This window comes from Elephantulus edwardii, unplaced genomic scaffold (genome assembly GCF_000299155.1).
Source record: "Elephantulus edwardii isolate Elephantulus edwardi_28Jun2011 unplaced genomic scaffold, EleEdw1.0 scaffold00395, whole genome shotgun sequence".
In the NCBI taxonomy this organism is placed as follows: domain Eukaryota; kingdom Metazoa; phylum Chordata; class Mammalia; order Macroscelidea; family Macroscelididae; genus Elephantulus; species Elephantulus edwardii.
In genome coordinates, this window is record NW_006400145.1 from 1,176,100 (window position 1) to 1,198,698 (window position 22,599).

General features: G+C 43.0%; 1 protein-coding gene across 1 annotated transcript in view; it reads right to left on the reverse strand.

The window, feature by feature from the left end:
• SKP2 (S-phase kinase-associated protein 2, E3 ubiquitin protein ligase) overlaps positions 1 to 22,599 on the reverse strand; it is a 53,701-nt gene that overhangs the window by 22,259 nt on the left and 8,843 nt on the right. The window contains exons 3-5 of the mRNA XM_006902356.1: positions 8,611 to 8,722; positions 4,653 to 4,796; positions 2,501 to 2,635 (exon numbers count right to left, since the gene is read on the reverse strand). Of these exons, the coding sequence (XP_006902418.1) occupies positions 2,501 to 2,635; positions 4,653 to 4,796; positions 8,611 to 8,722 (391 nt within the window). The remainder of the gene's footprint in view (positions 1 to 2,500; positions 2,636 to 4,652; positions 4,797 to 8,610; positions 8,723 to 22,599) is intronic.

Genomic DNA, 22,599 nt, shown 5'->3' on the forward strand with positions numbered 1-22,599 from the left:
GTAGAAATCTTCTATTTCCTCCTCTTTGGCTCTAGTTGTTGGTGCATATATTTGAATGATAGTGGTATTCACTGGACTTCCTTGTATGTGTATGGATATTATCCTGTCACTCACCAAATTGTATTTCAGGATGGATCTAGAAATGACTTTTTTAATTATGAAACCAACCCATTCTTCCTCATTTTTTCATCTTCGGCACAGTAAATCATATAATCGTCTGATTCAAAATGTCCCATGCCAAGCCATCTCAGTTTGCCAATACCTAGTATGTCAATATTTATAAATTTCATTTCTTTCTTAACAATGTCCAATTTTCCTACATTCATGCTTCTCACATGCCACGTTCCAATCACTAGTGTCTGCTTACAGCTGTTCCTTCTTCTCTGTATTTCCATTTCTAAGATCTCAGTCTGAATTGCCATGTATGCTAGTCCAAGCAATAGTCTAAGTGTGCTCTATTATATGTAGGGTTTTCGAAGGCCTGTTTTTTTTGGAAGTGTATGGCAAATCCTTCTTCCTAGTCTGTCTCAATCTTTAAATATATATAATAGTATCTGACAGACAAGCATTCCACAGAAAAGAACAGATGAAAGACAATTGCCCAGTTATAGCAATGACCAATAGATTCAATGTTGCTGCCCACCCATGCTTCCTTACTCCACCACTATCCCTTCCTACTTTTGCCTACAGCATTCAATACCCATCTCCCATTGACCGGCCCCTTATGTGATGGCCTAAGTCCCAAGCCATCAGGATTTCTGTGATTCTAAACATATCGTGCTGCTATGAGTCTCTTATGATATAGCCAATATGACTGCAATTTAAAGTTGTTAAGTACAACTGTAATGTACAACTTCCACTCCAGGATTGCCTTCTCATGGGTTAATGCTGCTTGTCTTCCATTTGAAGCCAGGTGCTGATGCCCAAAACTCTTTTTCCGGCAATGCTTCAGGGTGCACGCGCTGGCCAACGCGGCCTGAGGTTACCTGGGTTAGAATTTGGAGATATGAAAACTCCGCAACCCAATTTACAAGTGACCAAAACAGCACCACCCTAACAATCTGCCTCATGCTATAATCAAGACTCCAGAGTCACACCCCACTGTCAGGTTCAACTGTCAATTCTTCCACATTCTAAGTGTGTAATGTTGAACAAGTTATTTTACCTCTCAGGACTTTTGTTCCTACATCTGTGAAAAAGACACAGTAATAAGACACTCTCTGGGGTTTACTGTGAGAATTAAGTGAGCCCATTAAAGGAACAGGATCTGGCATGTTGCTTATGCTCGGCAGCAGTTATCACGTGTACATCAGGACTCATCATTTATCTCCTGAATGAATACAGCAGCCTTCTTCTACTTGCTCTCAAAAGCCTCAAACTCATTGCTGTGGAGTCAGAATGGACCCTCCACTGGGTTTCTGAGGCTGTAAATTGCACAGGACAAGAATGCCCAACTTTTCCCCTAAGAGCTGTTTGGTGGATTCTAACTACTAGAGATGAAGCCTTTGGGTTAGCAATTCTCTACAGACCTCCGCCACCAAAGTTCATCTGAATTTCTGTAATTATTTCGATGGAATGCTTGATGGATGCTCTAGGGAGGGGCCTAACGCTAATTTTCTAAATTTCAACTCTGACATGTCTCCCTAATTCTTCAAAATCACTCTCTCCACCACCCTTCCATCTTCAGTTGACCACAGGAGTTCAGACGTCTCACAGGAGATCAGAGGCCTGTTGGGATTGTCCCTGTCTATCTCACTGTCTGTTCCCCTCACTGAACCTTTGGCTCCAGTAACTTCTAATCCCCCTGTTTAGAGCCACACAGGCAGTTTACTTGGGCTGTGTCCTCTGCCCACTCACTTGGAGATCTCCTTCCTGATGACATTCAATACACAGAGTCACTTTCTCCAAACAGGCTGCCCTCCCTGCATTTAATTAGACTTCCTGTCACAAATCCACTTACGCATTTAACAAAGGCACAGCACTTTGATGATCCTCTCCCATGAATGAGGCAGGAGAAATCCGTGATCTCTACAGTTACTACATGCAAGGAAGATGGAACAGACTCATCAGTTTTCAAAGGCTATATATTGCTTAGAGGGAGACTGCTCCTCTTTCCCTAAGGAGCAGCGTGTGGATTCAAACCACCTATCTGAGTTGGCGGCACAACTTTTTACCCACTGGGTCACCAAACCTCCTTAGAATCTAGCAAAGGGCGTGGCCTAGAGTTAGCTCTCAAAATGCTATTGCATGATTCCTGATGGTTTATTTTTTTAAAAATAATGGTTCACTTTTGTATGTTTGTTGTGTACAGTCTAATCGGATCCAACTGGCACAGAAGGAGATTGTCCCTCCTTCTCCAGCACAGCGTCTGGTGAATCTGAACCGGATTCCTGATGTTTCACAGGAGATGGAGTACTGGAGAGTTCCAGTGTCCATGTGGACAGGAATGGAAGGGTGCTCCCAGTTGTCTTCAGAAAACAAAAGTGTGGCATGTACTTACTTGACAAGGGGATCCGAAAGCTTTAGGCCTTCCAGACTGAGATTCTGTAGCTTGGAGCACTGAAACAGAATGCAGTGGAGGGTGGACACGTCTATTACAGAGTTCGACAGGTCCATGTGCTGAACGCGAAAGGCACTGGACACAGAACAGGAAAAGGGACTTTATAAGATAGCTGACACAAAACCCCTCAGATCAAATCCAAACTCACTCCCTCCCTCCTCCAATCAGCAACCAGGAACAAAAACAAGACTCGCAGCACACATTCTGAGTACAAGTCAGAGATTCAGCTGCACAGCAAACTCTCCCTGGTTCATTCCCATCCTCATTCAAGATTTAGTGGAGTACAGATGATGTCACCGACAGAGACTCACCTGGGAAATGAGTGGGTGCCAGGAGAATGAACAAGTGGTGGGTGAAAGAGTAAGCCTATGAAGAGTCCCAGTTCCCGGGGAGGGTGAGTGTGTGAATGGTAGAGCATTTACTAAAACAGGGAAAAATACTGGCAGGGTGAGCTTGGTGGCCAAGTGGTAGGGAGCTGTGCTGCTATACCAAAGGCAAGTAGTTTGAATCCACCAGATGCTTCAGGGAAGAGAGCTAGGCAATCCCTTCCCATATGTTTTAAAGCCACTGAAAAACCACTGGAGAGTCAGTTATGAGTCAGTTCTGCCTCAGAATTACACAACAACAACATGTAAATTATAGATATGCAAATATAGCATTCTAGGGTGATATAAATCGCCTTTGGCGACTTACTGAAAAGTTGGAGGTCCAAGTTCACCCAGAGGCCTGGTGATCTCTCACTGAAATTTATTGCTGCTGAGTTGGAATCAACTCAGAGCTGACCCTACACTGGGGCACTGAGGCTGTAAATTGCCTGAGAGGAGATTGTGCCTTTTTCTCCTGCAGAGCTGCTGCTGGTGGATTTAAACCATCAGAAAGGCCTTTGCGATGACAAGGTAATGCCCTTATAGTCAGGCCACTACAGCGCCTGTACCCTGCTGATTTACTCCTGAAAAGTCAGCCTTTGAAAACTCCACGGAGTACGATTCTACTCTTACACACACCAAGTCACCAGGGGTAGGAATGGAGCTGACAGCAATGGTCTCCCTTTGGCGTAACACTGAGGCACTTGAGTCATTTCTAGTATGGAAGCTTCTAGGTAATCAGAAATAGACTTTGTTTGAAACAGAGGGCTAAGATGAGCATTTGAGAGTCCTGGGCATTATTAACACAAGAGCTTTGGTGGAGCAGTAGTTAAGTGCTCAGTGACGAACCAAAAGTGTGGCCGTTTGAACCCACCACAGGAGAAAGATAATGGGTTCTGCAAAGATGGACAGTGTTGGAAACCCTGTTGTACACTGAGCTACAGGGTTGGCTTTATTTTTGTTTTTGAGGGCGGATCATCAAGGCGAGTGTCGGCACACAGCTGGGCCCAAGAGCTGTGTGGATCAAGAAGAGAAGGCAGTCAGGGACAGACCTTGGACTGAAGAAAGAAAAGCACGCGTGTGATGAAGGCAGAGAAGGTAGCGGCCACAGGAGGAGGATAAAAACCCAGGGGGACGCGTGTGACTAGAGAAAGAAGGGAAAATACTAGTGTCCGAACACATGGGCTTCATTTGCAGCACTGCTGTTTCTAGATCATTTTTCTGCTTAGTTTGTTGTTGGTGCACTCAAGTATGATATAGGACCACATCATAATATGACACTGTCAGAAATCTAAATATACAGGCCAGTCAGAATCGTTCTTCAAAACAGTCTTACACACTGAAACAAAACCAAGGCTATTTTTACCCCAGGTTGCCAATTTTTCGACAACAGAAACTCGAAGCCATAAAATTGGTATAAACCTGACACCATATTATTGATCAAAAAAGGGCAGAGGGAGAAAGAGAGGAAACTTTCCATCAGCTAGTAAATATTCATGTTCCCCATTTGTTAAAGACCAAATGTCAGAAGCCAGATGTGTCCATCTCTTAGCCAGAAAAAGTAACCCCAGGTTAAAACAGCAAGGGTGTCATGTTTGGGCATAAAATCACATAGCAAGATATGCCATGAAGGACACCCCAAAATAAGAACTGTTTTCTGAATTTCCCCCCCCATCTCACAATTTAGAATTTTTTTTTCTCTCTAGGAAATAAAGTTTGGTTTTTACCTGCAATATTCAACTAAAGGTGGGTCCATAAAAGACCGTGGGCAGCGGAAGGCAATCACTCCTCGAGATAGCAGGTGGACTATCACGGCTGGCTGCAGATTTTTACCTGTGAGGTCCAAGGTCTGCCACAGAGACTCATCACTCCTGGAAAACAGGGGTGTCTGGTTAGTTCAGTGGATCACACAGAATCTTGAAGAGGGCCAACAATGACATCACAAGAGAATGTAACTGCTAAATTCTAAAGGGATCTTAGCTTCCAAGTCAACTCAACCAGTAGCTCTAGTTCTTCAAAACGTCACTGAATACTTCTTTTGCACAGCATAGTAAGGCTTCCACTTTTCTCTTTACACATCCTATGCAGATGGCTCAGGACCACCACTAGCAATGCGATAATCTGAGTCCAGAAAATAAAATTTCATTTTTCAATGTCGTATGATGTATTTGAAAATTTTATTGACTTATTATCAAACCTTGAGTTTCAATACTTAAGGATGCTTTTGGCAGAATATTAAATGATCCAGGAAGTATTAAAAGAAGATGGAAAGAGTATACAGAGTCATTGTACCAAAAGGAATTGGTAGACACAGAAGTATTTAATGAAACAACATATGAGCAAGAGCCTATGGTGACGAAGGAAGAAGTTTAAGCTGCTTTGAAGGAAATGGCAAAAAATAAGGCCTCAGGAATTGATGGTATACCAATTGACATATTTCAGCTAACAGATGCTGCCCTGGACGTGCTCACCAAGTTGTGTCAAGAAATCTGGAGAACAACCACTTGGCCAACTGCCTGGAAGAGATCTATATTTGTTCCCATTCCAAAGAAAGGTGATCTGAAAGTGTGGAAATTATGAATATCATTGATTTCACATGCAAGCAAGATTCTGTTAAAGATTATAAAAAAATGACTGGAACAGCACATCAACAGAGAATTGCCAAGAGTCCAGTCTGGGTTTAGAAGGGGTTGTGGTACTAGGGATATTGTAGCTAATGTTGGATGGATCTTGGATGAAATCAGGGAGTACCACAGGAATGTTTATCTGTGTTTCATTGATTATGCAAAGGCATTTGACAATGTGGATCACAACAAACTGTGGCTAACTCTGAGAAGAATGGGAATCCCAGAACACCTGTTCGTGCTAATGCGAAGCCTATACTTGGACCAGGAGGCAGTCATCAGAACAGAGCAAGAAAACATTGCATAATTCAAAATTGGGAAGGGTGTATGCCAGGGATGTGTCCTAGCTCCATACCTTTTCAATCTATATACAGAACATGTCAGACTATCCCTCAATTCCAGGCACTGCTTCTAAAAGGAGCGAGTTATGGAAAGTATTTTGAATATTCTGCCATCAATTTCAACTCTCAGTAGCAACTCTATTGGACAGAGTATAACTGTCACATAGGGTTCCAAGACAGTAATCCTAATGGAAGCAGACAGCCACATATTTTGTCCACAGGGCAGGTGGTAGATGTGAACCTGTGGTTAGCTGTTGAGAGCTTTAACACTGCACCAGTAGAGCTCCTCAAATAGCACAAGAATCCATCCAGTGCCATCAAGTCAGTTCTGCCTCAGAGCTGTCTTTCTTCTGGTTGCAGAGCAACAAACCTCTACAGAAGGAGACTGCCCATCGTTCCGCCTTGGAGCAGCTGACAGATTCAAACTTGCTGGTACCAGCTAGGTCACCAGGGCTCCACAAATACCATAACAGAGGCATACAACTAGGCACATTTAAAATTAAATTTACTAACATTTATTAAAATTTACTAATTATTTTAAAAATTTAATACAAGCACAAAAGGGAACTTTTGTTCAGGCACTAAGTTCTGATCCAAGCCACGGTCTTCACAATTACTTGCTATGCATCAGAGAGCTGGACAATGACTAAGGATGACATAAGAAGAATCGATGTCTTTGAGTTGTGGTGGAGAAGAGTATTGAACATTATGGACTTCCAAGAGAACAAACAGGTCTTTCCTAGAGAGTGAAACCAGGCTGCTCCTTGGAGGCTAGGATTTTGAAGCTCCGTCTCACACACTTTGGACATGTGGTCAGGAGGGACTTGTCCTTGGAAAAGGACATCATGCTTGAGAAGGCGGAGAGAAGTGTAGGAGAGTAAGACCCCAGATGAGATGGACTGACTTAGTAACAGGGATGATGGGAGTAGGTGTGTCAGAGACAGTGAGATTGGCTCAGGATAGAACCGGGTTCAGAACTATTGTAAATAGGTTCACTATGATTTGCAAGCAACTCAACAGCACATAACAACATTATAAAGGCAGAGCTCTGCTGCTGTGGTATGTTAACATTCTGGGCTGCTAATCAAAAGGTCAGCAGTTCAAATCCTCTAACTGCTTTGAGGGAAAAAGATGGGCAGTATCCTCTCATCAAGATTTCCAGCCTCAGAAACCCAATGGAAGGTGGCTGAGTTAGAACGGCAGGAAGTGGTAGATCAGAAATTCCTAAGCGAGTGGCACTCTCGTGTCTAGACAGAAATCTACTTTGGCTTCAAAAACAGCCTTTCTCTGCTTGTCTCAGATCTCAGTGTGGCCCTTAAGTTTTCTTCTTACAAAGAGGTATATTGCTGTAACCTGTAATAACCTGGAAACAGTTTGGAATACAAACTATCTTCCCAAATAACAAATATGGCTTCTAGCACATGCAGGAGGATAAACTCAGGAGCTACACAAACTCAGCTGAGCATATCTAGACATGGTGTTAAGAGTGAAGAATGTGGAGTCACCCAGACCTTGGATTCCTGCTGTCTCATGGGGGAGCTCTGCTTTCACAGACTCCTAACACTGGTCTTCCCTGCCCTACAACTGAGATAATGCATTGGCACACTTGCTGATGTAGGCTCAACAGTGCCTCCCTCAAATCATCCTCACCCTCATCTTACTTGCAGCTCCCTGCACCTGGGAAACAAGGTCTACTACAACTTGCGGCCCTTTAGGGCCCTCCTACTTCACCAGGCGAACACCAGGTGGCAGCGCACCTTCCACACCTGAAAGGTGGACCAGCTAAACAAAAGCACCAGCAACTGTTGGTAACGGTGGCTGAACTCTTCCCCGAGCCTGGGAAAGCAGACGGATCTTAACATTCCATCCTCATGACTGTCCCGCACAGGCTCTGTCATCCTCATCTTATACGAAGTTCCCTACCACCTGACGAGCTGGGGAGAACAATGAGCAGAGAAGGAGTACAGGTCTCTGCTGTTGGGTCCTGTGAACTCAGCCTCAGCTCCTGATCCCTGTGGGACCAGGCGAGTCCATACTCCGAGCCTGCCTTGACCACCTCTGTGTTCCCCTCACTCTGAACACACCGCATGGTCTCCAATTAAAACACAGAACTCACTGACATTAAGTCAATTCCAACTCATATTGATCATCTGTCTGGCTTGAGGCAGTAAATCTTCACAGGAGGAGACTATATATACTTCTTTCTCACGGAGCAGTTAGTGGATTAGAACCCCTGTCCTTTCAGTTACAGCTCAACATGTAACACACTACTTATGTCACCAGAATTCCCTGGCCAGCAGTAAGCAAATTTTCTTATGTACCACTGAGTTGAACCGACTCATAGCTGAGCCTCCAGTGGGTTTTCAGAGGCTGTAAATTCAAACCACGTGCTTTTAGACTGACAGCAGAACTCTGGGGAAAGGTGGCTTCCAAAATGGCACATGAATCTCATTAACACTGTGAAACAGACACTAATAATAATAAACATGGTTTTCTTGAAGTAGTACTCTATTCTTGTACGTTTTTAGGTTTCTCCCTCTCTTCTTGTTACAGAGTTCAAAACAACTCATGGTTGACTCTACAGTAATTTTTTTCAGAGGCTATAAACTACACAGGAGGAGACTGTTCCTCTTTCTCCTGCTTTTTAGACTTACCAGGAAAAAGTGAGAGGAAAAGAATACCTTCCTCTCCATACATGCCTAAGGAGAAACTGTACTTACGCGAGGCGGTACCATGTCTTACACACGCAGGAGGCTTTCAGGAGCTCGGGGAGACACAGATACGAGAAGATGCCCAGGAGAAGCTCATCAAGGAGGGTGTCCCACGAAACACCTTTGAGGGGAAATAAATAAATACCCTTTCATCACCATTCTGAGTTACCTTATCACATCTACTGTGCATTTTTACCCACTTAATATAACATCTCAGTGTCGAGAACAAAATTCCTCACCACTACACAGATGGGAGGCTAAGGAGGATAGAAGGAGAATTGATGCCTTTGAGCTGTGGTGCTGGAGAAGAGTATCGAAGGTACCATGGACTGCTAGGAAAACAAAGAGATTCATCCTGGAAACGGTTAAACCAGGTGGCTCCATGGAGGCAAGGATTCTGAGGCTCCATCTAACATATTTTGGACATGTTGCAAGGAGGGACAGGTCCTTGGAGAGGGACATCATGCTTGGTAGGGTGGAGGAACAGTGCAGAAGAGGAAGGCCCCCTATGAGGTGGATTGATTCAGTGACTGGGATAATCGGGATGGGTGTATCGGAGATGGGGCGATTGGCACAGGACACAGCAGACTTTAGGGCTGTTGTACATAGGGTCGCTTTGAGTCGCAAGCGACTTGATGGCACATAACAACAACAACAACAACACACAGATGGGTAACATCGCGATAGAAGGAGAAGAGATTAAAATGGTCAACAACTTCATCTTACTTGGATCCACAATCAATACCTTTGGTATCAGCAGTCCGGAGATCAAGAAATGTATTACACTGGGAAAGTCTGCTTGCTGTCAAGGACCTCTCTAAAATACTGTAGAGCAATGTTATCAGTTTGAGGACTAACATTTGCCTGATTCAGGTTACAGCTTTTACAGTCATTAGTCATCTAAGAACTGGACAGTGAAAAAGGATGACAGAAGAACTAATGCCTTTGAGCTGTGGTGGTAGAGAAGAGTACTGACTATTTCATGGACTGCCAAAAGAAACAGATATGTCGTGGACAGAGTGCAGCCAAAATGCTCCTTGGAGGCAAGGATGACAAAAATTTGTCTTAGATACTTTGGGCATGTTGCGAGGAGAGGGATATCATGCTTGGAAAGGTGGAGGGACAATGAAAGAAAGGAAGACCCTTAACGAGATGGATTGATACAGTAACTGAAGCAATAGTTCAAGAGATTGTGAGGTTGGCACAGGAAAGGATGGGGTTCAGATCTGTTGTTCATAGGGTCACTATGAGTCATACTCAGCAACAACAACAACAAAAAAACCCATTCATATCTTTTCTTTTGATCCGGTAGATATCCTTAGAAAAGGAATTTGTCAGTTTAGAGATTAGGACTGTTCAGTGGTAGAATTCTAGCTGTCCATGCAGGAGTCCTGGGTTTGATTCCTGGCCAGTATACTTCAGGCTCACCCATTATCCATTTGTCAATGGAGGCTTATGTGTAGCTATGATGCTGATCAGGTTTCACTGACGATTCCAGACTAAAGAAGGGTCTGGAAATCTACTTCTCATAATTGGTCAATGAAAACTCTACAGACGACAACAGTTCAATCTGAAACAAATGACCAGGCAGAGTTTTGTACATTTGCTCTAATGTTGCTGTGTGCCTTCAAGCTGACTACAATGCATAGCAATCCTAGGAATGGCTCTAAAGCTTGCCTTCTTCTGTGCCATCCTCACCACTTCTAAGACATTTCTGCTTACTGTTCTATCACAGTGTCAATCAATCTTGTTAAGCATCTTCCTCTTACACCGAAACCTCTACCTTTCCAAGCATGATGTCCTTCTCCAAGGACTGACCCCTCTGTATGCAGTGAGTAAGAAGCTAATTCAACAGCTGCTAAGAGCAACAACATAAATGCTGAATAACCAAACAAGTCCTCAAGCCTCTCAATTATCACTCAGTGTTTAAAATATGATGCTCTCGGTTCCAGCAGATTCAGCAGTGGCTTATCAAGTCAAATTAGTCTTCTTCCCTCTTCCTTCAGGGTACAGGAAGTACAATAAGGTGATTTTATCGAAAATGTTAATACCACAAGGGTGCTCTCAGCAAATATTCACTGTGCATGTACACTGGTGCCAGATACCACTTTAGGTATTGGGGAAAGAGTAGTAAAGGAAGCCAAAATCTGTTATGTACATGGAACTTTCATTATAGCAGGAAGAAATAAGACAAATGCACAGAGAATAAATTACATGAAATATTAATGCGTGTTATGCAAAAATTATTGGTCATTGGGCCAGTAGGCAACATGATAGAAAGAGGAACTATTGAGGCTGTCAATGATTTCATCTTGTTCGGATCCACAATTAACACAGTTTGCATCAACAGTCATGAAATCAAAAGATCAATTGCATTGGGAAAATCTACTCTCAAGGATCTCTCCAGAGTGCTAAAGAGCAACGATGTCAGTCCAGAGAGTAAGGTTCACCTGATTCACACCATGGTCTTCTCAATTGCTTACTAGAGCTGGACAATGACCAAGTACTATAGAAGAGGAATCAATGCCTTTGAGTTGTGGTGGTGGTGAAGTGAACATACCACGGACTGCTAAGAAAACTACTCTGTCTTGGAGAGGGTGAACCAGGTTGATCATTGGAAGCAAAGTCTGGAAGCTCTGTCTCACATACTCAGGGTATGTTGCCAGGAGGGGCCAGTTCTTGGAGAAGGAGATCATGCTTGGAAAGGTGGAGGGTCAGCGCAGGAGAGGAAGACCCTGGATGAGACGGACTGATACAATGACTGTAGTATCGGGGTCAGGTGAGTCAGAAATGGTGAGGCTGGCTCAGGATAGGACCAAGTTCAGTGCCACTGTTCATAGGGTCACTATGAGTTGTAGTCATCTTGACAGCACATAACAGAAACAACACAGAGAACTTAAGAGCCTTGGTGGTGCAGTGGTCAAAGGATTCGGCTATGAACCAAAAGGTAGATGGTGTGAACCTAGCAGCCACTCTGCAGGAGCAAGATGAGGCAGTCTGCGTCTGTGTGGATTTATACCCTCGGGACCTCTACGAAGTGGCTCTACTACCCCCAGGGCTGCTCTGCGTCAGTATTGACTTGAAGACACTGGGTTTGGTTTTAGGTTTTGATGCACAACGATTAAGCAGGTTAAGGAAGAGAATAAGGAAAATGAGAATAAAGAAGAACATTTTGAAAACAGCAGTGAGGGAATGATCTTTCTGAGATGGCATTACCGCGCAAAGGCTTAAACTAAGTCAGCGTGTTCTAGGTACAAAGAACACCATGTCTGCTTTGAGGAACAGCAAAGTCAGTGAAGAACAGAACAAACAGGAAGGGTGACAGATGAAGTCAGAGAAAAGAGTGACCTAGTCATGCAGGGCCTCCAATGTCAGAAAGTCTCGGGCTTTTCCTCTGGACGCCATGCAGAACCAACTACAGGGTTCTGGGCATAGGAACAGCATGAGCTCCATCTTAAGAGAACACTGGCTGCTCTGCTGTGTTCAGACCAAATTGAAGGAAGTGAAAACTGGACGCAGGAAGACCGGTTCTCTGCCTTATTTAACAAGTACTAAACATCTATATATGAACTTAGAGAATAAACCCACAAGACCAGAATGATAGGACAATTGCGAAGAAGCAAGCTCTGGTGGTTCAGTCCACAGGGAATTGCTATGCTAAGCCAAAGTCCACAACCTAAAGTGTCAGAAACCCAAAGGAAGGTTAGCCAGTTCCCACTCGATAGCAATGAAGAAGAAAATGTGCAACAAAGAAATACAGAAAAAGTGGTTAGATAAGTTCAATGAACTGTCTTCCGGCCACTTCCACCATCAACTGATCTTTTTTGTACCAATTCTAGTGATAACCTCTTTGCTGGCCCATTTAAAGGTAACACACAGTGTGGCTTAAAATTGCATCAGAGTTGTATCCTTTCTCCATATCTATTTGAATCAGGATGATGAACAAATCATTCAAGAAGCAGGACTGTATGAAGAAGAATACGGTGTCAGGATTGAAGACTCATCAACAACCTGTGCTACACTATGCAGATGACATAACCTCGCTTGCTGAAAGTGAAGAGGATTTGAAGGATGTGCTGAAGATCAAAGATTACAGCTTTCAATATATATTACATCTCAATATTAAGACAACAAAAGTCTTCACCACTGGAACAATAGGCAACACAGAGAAAAGAATGATGTTGTCAAGGATTTCATTTACCTTGAATTTACACTCATAGTAGCAGCAGTCACAAAATCAAGAGACAATTAAAAAGAAATCAAAAGACATGTTGCACTAGGAATATATACTATCAAGGACCTCTCCAAAGTACCAAAGAGCAAGGATGTAAGATTAAAGACTAATGTGCCTCTAACCCAAGCCGCAGTGTTTTCAATTGCTTTCTATACACCTGAAAGTTGGACAATGAAAAGTGATGATAGAAACAGCACCTATGCCTTTAAACTGTGGTGCTGGAGAAGAGTGGTGAATATTCCTGTCTGGGTTCTCAAACTGGCAAATGTTAATAATTTTTTGTCAATTTATTCTCCCATTAATTTTTTAATCTCTTTTTTGAAGGCAGAAACTAGTCTTTGATTTGGAGATATATATTTATATCTAAATTTATCTGTGTGGAAGTAGTTCAACTGCTATTTCAAGAAGCAGGGATGGCTTGGGGATGGTATCAGGAGGGATCAATTCATGGAGGAGGACACCATGCGAGGACAGTGAAAAAGAAGAACCTCAATGAAATGGAGTGACAGTGGCTGCAACAATGGCTACAATCAGCAATGATTTCTGAGGATGATGCAGAAGTGGGGCAGTTTCACTGTTATGCAAAAAGACACTATAAGTCAGAAATTACTCAATGGCACCTAACAATGATGACAAGGCTGAAGGCAGAAAAAAAGAAACAAACAAAATTGGTGCTTCTAGTTTTATTGGCAAGACATAATAATAAATGAGAAACAATTAGATGAGCAATAGATCACTCAAGTGCCAACAGGAAAATCTAGCACAGTGACGGATGCAGAAGCCAGCAAACGTGGGCAAAGACAAACAGGTAAGACAGCAGTCCAGTTACCCAACTGGTAATCTTCCTTCAAATCACAATTTAAATGCCACTTCCTCAAGAAGGACTCTGGTCATCCTCATAGTCTCTCTGTCATGAGTGGATCCATACCCTCCAAAATGTTATGAAGACGTCTTACACCTCAGCAGCTGTATTTAGAAGAAGGCTATTTGTAGGAGGAGTTAGTTGGTCTTTGTAAATGGAGTGGCTGAGATCAAAAGATGATGGAAGCAGTATATAGAATCACTATACCAAAAAGAATTGGCTGACACAGAAGTATTTCATGAAACAACATATCATCAAGAGCCTATGGTGATGAAGGAAGAAGTCCAAGCTGCTTTGAAAGAATTGGTAAAACAAAACAAGGTCCCAAGAATTCACAGCATACCAACTGACATTTCAACAAACAGATGCTGCTCTGAACATGCTCGATAAGTTGTGCTAAGAAACCTGGAAGATAATCACCACCCGGTCAACTGACTGGAAGAAATCTATATTTGTTCCCATTGCAAAGAAAGGTAACTCGACAGAGTGTGGAAATTATCACACAGTACCATTAATATCACATGCAAGCAAGATCTTGCTGAAAGTTATCCAAAATTGACCAGAATAGCACAACAGAGAACTGCTAGATGTTCAGGCTGGGCTCAGAAGAGGCCGTGGCACTAGAGATATTATAACCAATGTTAGATGTGTCTTAGCGGAAAACAAAGAATATCAGAGGAATCTGTTTTTCATTGACTATGCACAGGCATAACTATGTGGATCACAACAAAATGTGGCTAACTTTAAGAAGAATAGGAATCCAGAACACTTGACTGTGCTTATGTGAAACTTATACAGTCATCAGAACAGAGCAAGGAAACATTGCATGGTTCAAAATCAGGAAAGGTGTATGCCAGGGACACATCCTATCTCCATACCTTTTCAATCTATATGCAGAAGAGATTTGGGAAGCTGGGCTCTATGAGGAGGAGTGTAGCATCAGGATTGGAGGAAAAACATCAGCAATCTTCATTATGCAGATGACACACCTTGTTTGCAGAAACGTAGGAAGACCTGAGGCATTTGCTGTGGAAGGTCAAGCACTGCAGCCTTTGATATAGACTGACGCTCAGCATCAAGAAAAACAGATTCTCACTATTGGGCCAATAGGCAGCATCATGATAGATGGTGAAGAGATTGAGATTGTTAACAGCTTCAGCTTGTTTGGCACCACAATCAACACCCTTGGTGCCAATAGCTAGGAAATCAAAAGACGAATTACTTTGGGAAAATGTGCTACATGGACCTTTCCAGAGTACTGAAAAGCAGTGTTAGTCTAGAGACTAAGGGTGCACCTGATCCAGGCCATAGTCTTCACAACTCCTTGGTATACATCAGAGAACAAAGCAATAACTAAGAATGACAGAAGAATCAACGCCTTTGAGTTGTGGTGCTGGAGAAAAGTACTGAATGATTCCTAGGAGAATAAACAGGGTCGTCCTGGAGAGGGTTACTCCAGTCTGCTCCTTGAAGGCAAGGATTCTGAAGCTGTCTAACATACTTTGGGCATGCTGCAAGGAGGGATCAATCCTTGGAGAGGGACATCATGCTTGGGAGGGTGGAGGGACAGCATAAGAGAAGACCCTCAATGAGATGGATTGACTCAGTGACTGGGTTAACACGGTAAAGTTGGCTCAGGATAGAGCAGGCTTCAGAGCTGTTGCACATAGGTTTGCTATGAGTCACAAGCAACTCGATGGCACATAACAACAGTGGCAAGAAGCTGCACTGTAATCTCGAAGGCACATTGTTCAAGGCAATCTCCTCCTGTGCGATTAACAGCCTCGAAAACCTGCTGGAGGGTCAGCTACAGGTTGGTTCCAAATCCACGATACACAACAACAGGTGGTACTGGAGTAGGGTTAGTCCTAGTTCTTGACCGTAGTTCTATGATTGCTGGTAACGATGTATGTGTGTATGCATTATTTGTACAAGCCAAGAAATAGCAAGGATTTGTTGGCTGTCTCGGATAGAGGTGTGGAGCATTCCTCTTCAGAGCCTTCCGAAGAATCAACAAAGCTAAGACCAAGGCTTTAGACTTCTAGGCTCCAGAAGGAACAAGAAATAAAGTTCTGCTCTTTGAAGCCATCCCACATTTGCAGCCCTTGGTTATGGCTGCCTTAGGAATGGAAGACACTCCCCATAAGCAGACAGGCTCATCCAGTACCAAGCACAATGCTGGAATATGACAGGCTTTTGGTAACTATTTGCTAAATGTATTTAACGTTTTACATTTCCCTCATGCAAACTGTGAATACCTTAATTCTGTATGCATGTGAATGGTTAACTAGTAATGATTGTGTATCCACTGCCTAGGACAGAGCTTGCCACCAAACATAAAAAAGTGCTCAACAGCTATTTCATAAATGAATGACTGGTGTGGTGTCCCTGAGGAGAATGTTACCCTTGACAAGGATCTTGGCCTCTTAGGACTTTTCATTTGTAACACGTAAAGTCTGACCTATAATCTCTTCTTTCAACAACCATTTCCTGGCGACAAACTAACACAGCAGTGCTGGGACCTCAGTGGAAGCCACAGTATCTTCCCCAGGTCCTCTGCAGGGGAAGACCTAGTGCACAAACATAACCTTGCAGTTAAAACTGACATTTACTGAAAGCCCTAAAAGTTTCAAGCTTTTATCAAAGTACACTGATTTCAAACTGTGGCTGTAACCCTGTGCTCCAAGTGTTACTATATCCATTTATAGATGTGGAAGCTTGTCCTGATGGCGTTAAATAACTCCAGCAAGTGGAACATTACTGTTATTAGGTGGTGTCAAGACTACGACCCAGAGCAACCTTATGAACAACAGATCTGAACTCTGTCCTACCCTGTGCCATCCTCACTGTCGCTGACATGCTCAAGACCACTATTATAGTTACAACGCTAATCCATTTTGTCGAGTGTTTTCCTCTCTTTCACTGACCTTCCACCTTTCCCAGCATATCTTTTTTCCCCAAGGACTGGTCTCTCTTGACAATATGCCCAAAGTATGGAAGACAAAGCTTTGCAATCCTTGCCTCCAAGGAGCACTCTGACTTCACTGTCCCCATGACATATCTGTTTGTTCTTTGACAGTCCTTTAGATATTCAGTACTGTTCCAACACCACAAGTGAAAGACATTGATTCTTCTTCTGTCATCCTTATTCACTGTCCAACTTTCAGACGCATAGGAAGCAACTGAAAATTCCATAGCTTGGTTCATGAACACTTTACCTAGAAAAAGACTAAAATCCACAGAAGTAAGGAAGCACCAAGAGGTTAAACACAATTTCAATTAAGACCAAAACCCCTATCCTGGAGTCCATTTCAATACATCATCCCATTGGGTCTGTGAGGCTATTAATATTTACAGGCAATCTCCTATAAAAATTGGCAGACCTCAATACATTGCATCACAACTGTTTAATAAATACTATCAGATCAGATCAGCTTATTGCCATTGAGCCATGGAGGTGCTTTCCCCTATTCTAGGTTCCTGATTAAAAAGTGACAATTAAACCTGACTTGCTAGGGGGGAAAAAAGAATTAGTGGAAAATAGGAAATAATGGGGACAAAATGAAACAAAGATGCTAAAATATATTAACAGTTTAACAACAAATGGAAGGTGCAATGACTAAGACAATGCACAGCCCCAACTCAGCCAAACACCCTGGTTTCCACTGAGCTGACCCCAGGCTGGCCTATGTCTAAGGCTGATGACCATTATCTTGGAACAGGCTGCTGTCTCTGTCTTTCCATGGCTGTTCTGCGGACAGTATCCATGCCTGTGACATGGATAATCTAGTCTGGGTATGGTGGTTTGTTTGTTTTTCTTTTTTAATGCTTTGTAGGTTTATTTATTGAAAACTAGCTACTTTGTTGTTTGTTGTTATGTGGCATCCAGTTGCCTGCAACTCCTAAGGACCCTATGTACAACAGCATTTTACAGAAGAAAAACTGGAGACTTAGTGAGATTAAGAAGTTTGTCCAAGTCCTCCTCCAGGATTGCAACCCCAAAATCCTTCTCTATCCTGTGCCAATCTTACTGTCTCCAACATACCTACACCCATTACCCTAGTCACTGAATCAATCCATCTCTTTGAGGGTCTTTCTCTCCTGCAATGTCCCTTCACCCTCCCAAGCAGGATGTCCCTCTCCAAGGACTGATTCCACCTTACGACAAGTCCAAAGTATGTCAGACAAAACTTCAGCATCCTTGCCTCCAAGGAGTAGCCTGGCTTCACCCTCTCCAGGATGAACCTGTTTGTTCTCTCCTAGCAGTCCATAGTATATTCGGCACTTTTCTCGAATACACAGCTCAAAGGCATCAACTCTCCTTCTATCATCCCTAGTCATTGTCCAGCTTTGATTTGACAACTCAAGGAAGTTACACTCTCCTTTTCCTTAGGGTTTGTTGTTTTTGTGTTTGTTTTTACAATTTTGTTTCATTTTAGTGAGATTTACAGAGAGACTGATTTCATTCATTCACTCATGCACTTTCCTTCCTCCACCTCCCCATTTCCCTTTGTAATGCTTGTTCTGTTGTAGGCTATTAATTGCCACAAATATCTGGTTTCTAAGCATCCATTCCTTTCAGACTGTCCTTCCTTTCACCCACTCCAGGGCACTGTCATTTATCTATCCACTCTCTCCCTGTTCTTCCCCCATCTCAATCCTATTATCATAGTAGTGGGCTTATGCAGTATTTGTCCTTTCGTGACTGGATCCTTTGAATTTTCCAACTATCAGTCATCTGTGTCCCAGATCCTTCACTCTACCTCACAGCCCTGTCTTTTGTCTAGAGCAGATGGGAGCATCCAAAGGTAGGTCTTTTCTCTATTTGTTGCTTATAAACGCACCAAAGTTGCAAACTCACCCTTATACATTAATAGAAATAACTATTAAAGCCAGACTTTAGTCTACACGGTCACTAGTTAAACATACTGCAGTCATGACGAGGTGTAGCTGGCCAGAGCGTGGGCATCATCTGTGGGGAGCTGTGGTACTAACACAAAGGCCATGTCTCCCTGGTGATTCGAATGCTTGGGAAAACTAGTATATGACTTAATGAGCGTGACAGGAGGTAACCTCATCCTGCGTGTTTACAGCCTGTTGGAGGGTTGTTTCCTACTAAAACGGCAATGAGGAAGTGAGTTAGCATCCTCACTCATCTTCTCCTCAGATGTAAACCCAATTTTTCACTTCTGGACCGTATCAGCTTCCATGATCCTCCAAGTCGTCTAGAAAGAGTGGCCTGTTGAAGAAAAGTCTGTGTATCAGGTCGTCTTACTACAGGTAAGGTCTTTCATTCCAAAGAGTTCTTGATTTGTGGACCATATCAGCTCCCATGCTCCACCAATTCTTCTAAAAAAGTAGCTTGTTGAAGAGATTGCTGTGTATCAGGTCTTCTTAATACAGGTACTGTCTTTCATTCCAGACACTTTCCCAGCGTATCACTGACACTCAGATTTAAGTTGAAGAGCTCAGGGTGAATTCCATTACAACAAAATTGTTTACTTCTCTTTACCTACAGTGTAATCCAGGTCCACTTAGGGGATTAAGCAGGTTCTGCTCTTTTACAGAAGGAGGGAGGTTAGGTTAGCTTTTGCCACTCAGTTTTAAAGAAGTGGTTACAACTGAGCCTCCTTTTCTGGGAAACAACATTGCAAGCAGATTGCCTGCCCTCCCTGTTTCCTTGAGTCAAGGAGTTCTGGTGGCCTAGTGCTAAGGAGTTGTGCTGCCAACCCAGACAGACAGTGCAAATCCACCGGAAAGTCAGCTACAAGTTAGTCGACTCAATGGAAATGATGGTGATGTTTTTATGGAGAAGACAACAGGAAATCTCTGAGTGCACCAGTAAGGGAAAGAAGAGTTTTCTAGAGCTTTCACCTCAGGTACACGTACATGTAGAGACACAGACACACACACAGACACACACACACACACTCTCTCTCTCTCTCTCTCTCAGGATTGTAACATAAAGGATGTTTTTCACTGGTAGCAAAGCAAAGAGACAGAGGAAGTTTGTCAGATGTATTCAAATGCAGAAATATGGGCAGTCTCCTCCTCATTAAGATTTTAATACCCTAGTGCTCAAGTCAGGCTTCCCAGGATCAGAATCTCTGGAACTCTTCATGGATTCCCTCAGGGATTCTGATATAGGCTAGAACTTTGGAGTTTGAAGTCAGAGAAGCCCTGAGAGGTCCTGAATTGCAATCATTTCCACAGTCAGGGCAGAGCTGATCAACAAGTCAGAGCAACAGCTTTTTCAAGCTCAACATCTGTTTAGAGGGCAGTGACAGGCATTTCATGGCTGCATTTAATGACCTCAATGCTGGGACATTTCCTCCCACCCACTCAAGCAAGGGCCAATCAGATTAGTCCTGGCACTAGGTGGCCAAACAGTATTAGTCTTTCTTCTAAACAGATGAAGAGGATTTAATCACCACATGTGAGCCTGGATTGATGTCTACAGGGAGAGGAGGTAGACTGGAAGACCAAGGGGAAAGGCCCAGTCGGGGCCTCTGTCATCAGATCGCCCTGTGAAGCAGGTGTGACTTGTGTGACCCTAATCCTGGCACAGCAATTAGCCACCTGTCCTGACAACTGCAGTCAATCCCTGGAATGAGGCTGAAACTCTACTGAAGGCGGAGCCCAGGTTCCGGAGGCCCACTGGGAATCTTCCCAGCAGCTGTCCCTCACCTACCTCGCTCAATCTACCACATGCACATCAGTTAACCAGCTAGCATTATCGATGGAGTCCCTTGGACTGGCAAAAGAACAAACAAACCTGTTTTCAAGGAAACACAACCACGGTGCACCACAGATGCAAAAATGGTGAAACGTCACCTCAAATATCTTAAGCATGTTATCAGGAGAGGCCAGTCCTAGGATAAAAACATCACACTGCGGAAAAACAGAGTCAGTAAAAGAGAGGAAGAACATCAACAAGATGGACTGGAGCACACTGGAGATAATGAGGATGGTGCAGAAGAGAGCAAGTTTCAGACCTTCTGTTTGTAGAACAGAGCTGTAGTCGACTTGACGGCATCTAACAACATATAATTGCATATTGGAATTCTATACATGCACAGAGATGGACTATTAGTGTCTCCCAGTGCTGCCTTTTTTTTTTTTTAAATTGCTGTTAGGTGCCGCTAGGTCGATTCTGATTCACAGCAACCCTGTCAACAACAGAGCTGGCCCTCGCCCTATCCTGTGTCCTCCTCTCAGGCCCCACCATGCACGTGCCCCTTGTTGCAGTCATTGTGTCAATTCGTCTCACCGAAGGTCATCTTCTTTAGTTGACCTTCTTCCTTTCCCAGCATGATGTCGTTTCTCTGGCCCCTCCTGAAAACATGTCCAATGTGTGTGAGGCCAAGTTGCACCATCGCCGCTACCCTGGTTGCACTCTCTACAAGACAGATATTTGTTCTTTTGCAAACCATATATGTATATTCAATACCCTTCGCCAACACAACAAGTCAAAGGCATCAGTTCTTTAGTCTTCCTTAGGTTTTTCCTCTGTGTTTTCTTAGGTAATAACAAGCATCTAAAATGTGTTTTTTATTCTCATTGCAGACATGCTGTTGAAATCAGGTTTAGCAGCACAGCAGCCACATCTGTTGGGCCATTTCGAGATCCTACTCTTCCTTCCAAGAGAAGGGATTTTGATTAACTTGGCCACTACCCTTGACATCTCAACATGACATGCTGTGTACCTAGTGTCGGCCCTTCCAAACTGACAGACTACCTTTTCTACAGGGAAGAGATGCTCTGGGAAGTAAACCTATCCAGTCAGATGAGTTAATTATATTCAAGAGTTATGTTGTACCTACAACCAGGAGAGGATAAAATAGATGAATGGGACCTTCTAAGAATGAAATTTTTATGCACATCCAAAAACTTCTCCAGCAGGGTAAAAAGGGAAGCCAAGGACTGGAAAAAAAATATTTGGTACTGACATGTCAGACAAGGCACTTATATCTAGAATTTATAGAATACGCAGGAACCACAAGATAAATAATCCAACTGCAAAACGGGCACAGGATATGAACAGACAATTCACGCAAGAAGACATTCCAATGGTAAACAAACACATGAAAAAATGTTCGGAATCCCTAGCTCTAAGAGACATGCAAATCAAAATAATTATATCATCTCACTGCAGTAAAAATAGCAACATTTAACAGAACAGCAAACAACAAATGCTGGCGAGGTTGTGGAGAAACTGGAACCCTTATTCACTGTTGGTGGGAGTGTAAAATGGTGCAACCACTGTGGAAGACAGTATTGCGCTTTCTCAAAAAGTTGGAAATAGAAATGCCATTTTACTCAGCAAATCTACTACTAGGAATATATACCCTAAAGAAACCAGAACTGCCACCCAAGCAGATATGTGCACACCCATGTTTAGTGAGGCATTGTTCACAATAGCAAAGAGGTGGAAACAACCCAAGTGACTATCAACGAATGAACGGATAGAGAAGCTGTGGTATATTCACATAATGGAATATTATTCAGGACTGAAAAACAATGAACTCATGAACTATTATACAAAATGGGTGACCCTGAAGGACATTATGCTGAGTGAAATATCTCAGTCACAAAAAGGCAAATACTACATAATGTCACTGTTATAAAACAGGACTGATATGGGAGTTGGGGAGATAAAAAAAGAGGGGATAATCTACATGGCATTTAAACAGACAAGAAGAGAATGATATAAAAGGAATAAATAATTAGGTATCATTGGCATGACAAGAATCCAGAATAAGAGCTGCATAGTAAAGTGGTTGGGTGAGGGGGAAACAACTGTATAACAATGAAAAAACTTTTTTCCAAAGAAAAAGCAAGGGAGGGAAGGGGGGCAGGAAGGAAAATGTGCAATAATGAATGAATGGAAATCCAAGTTCTT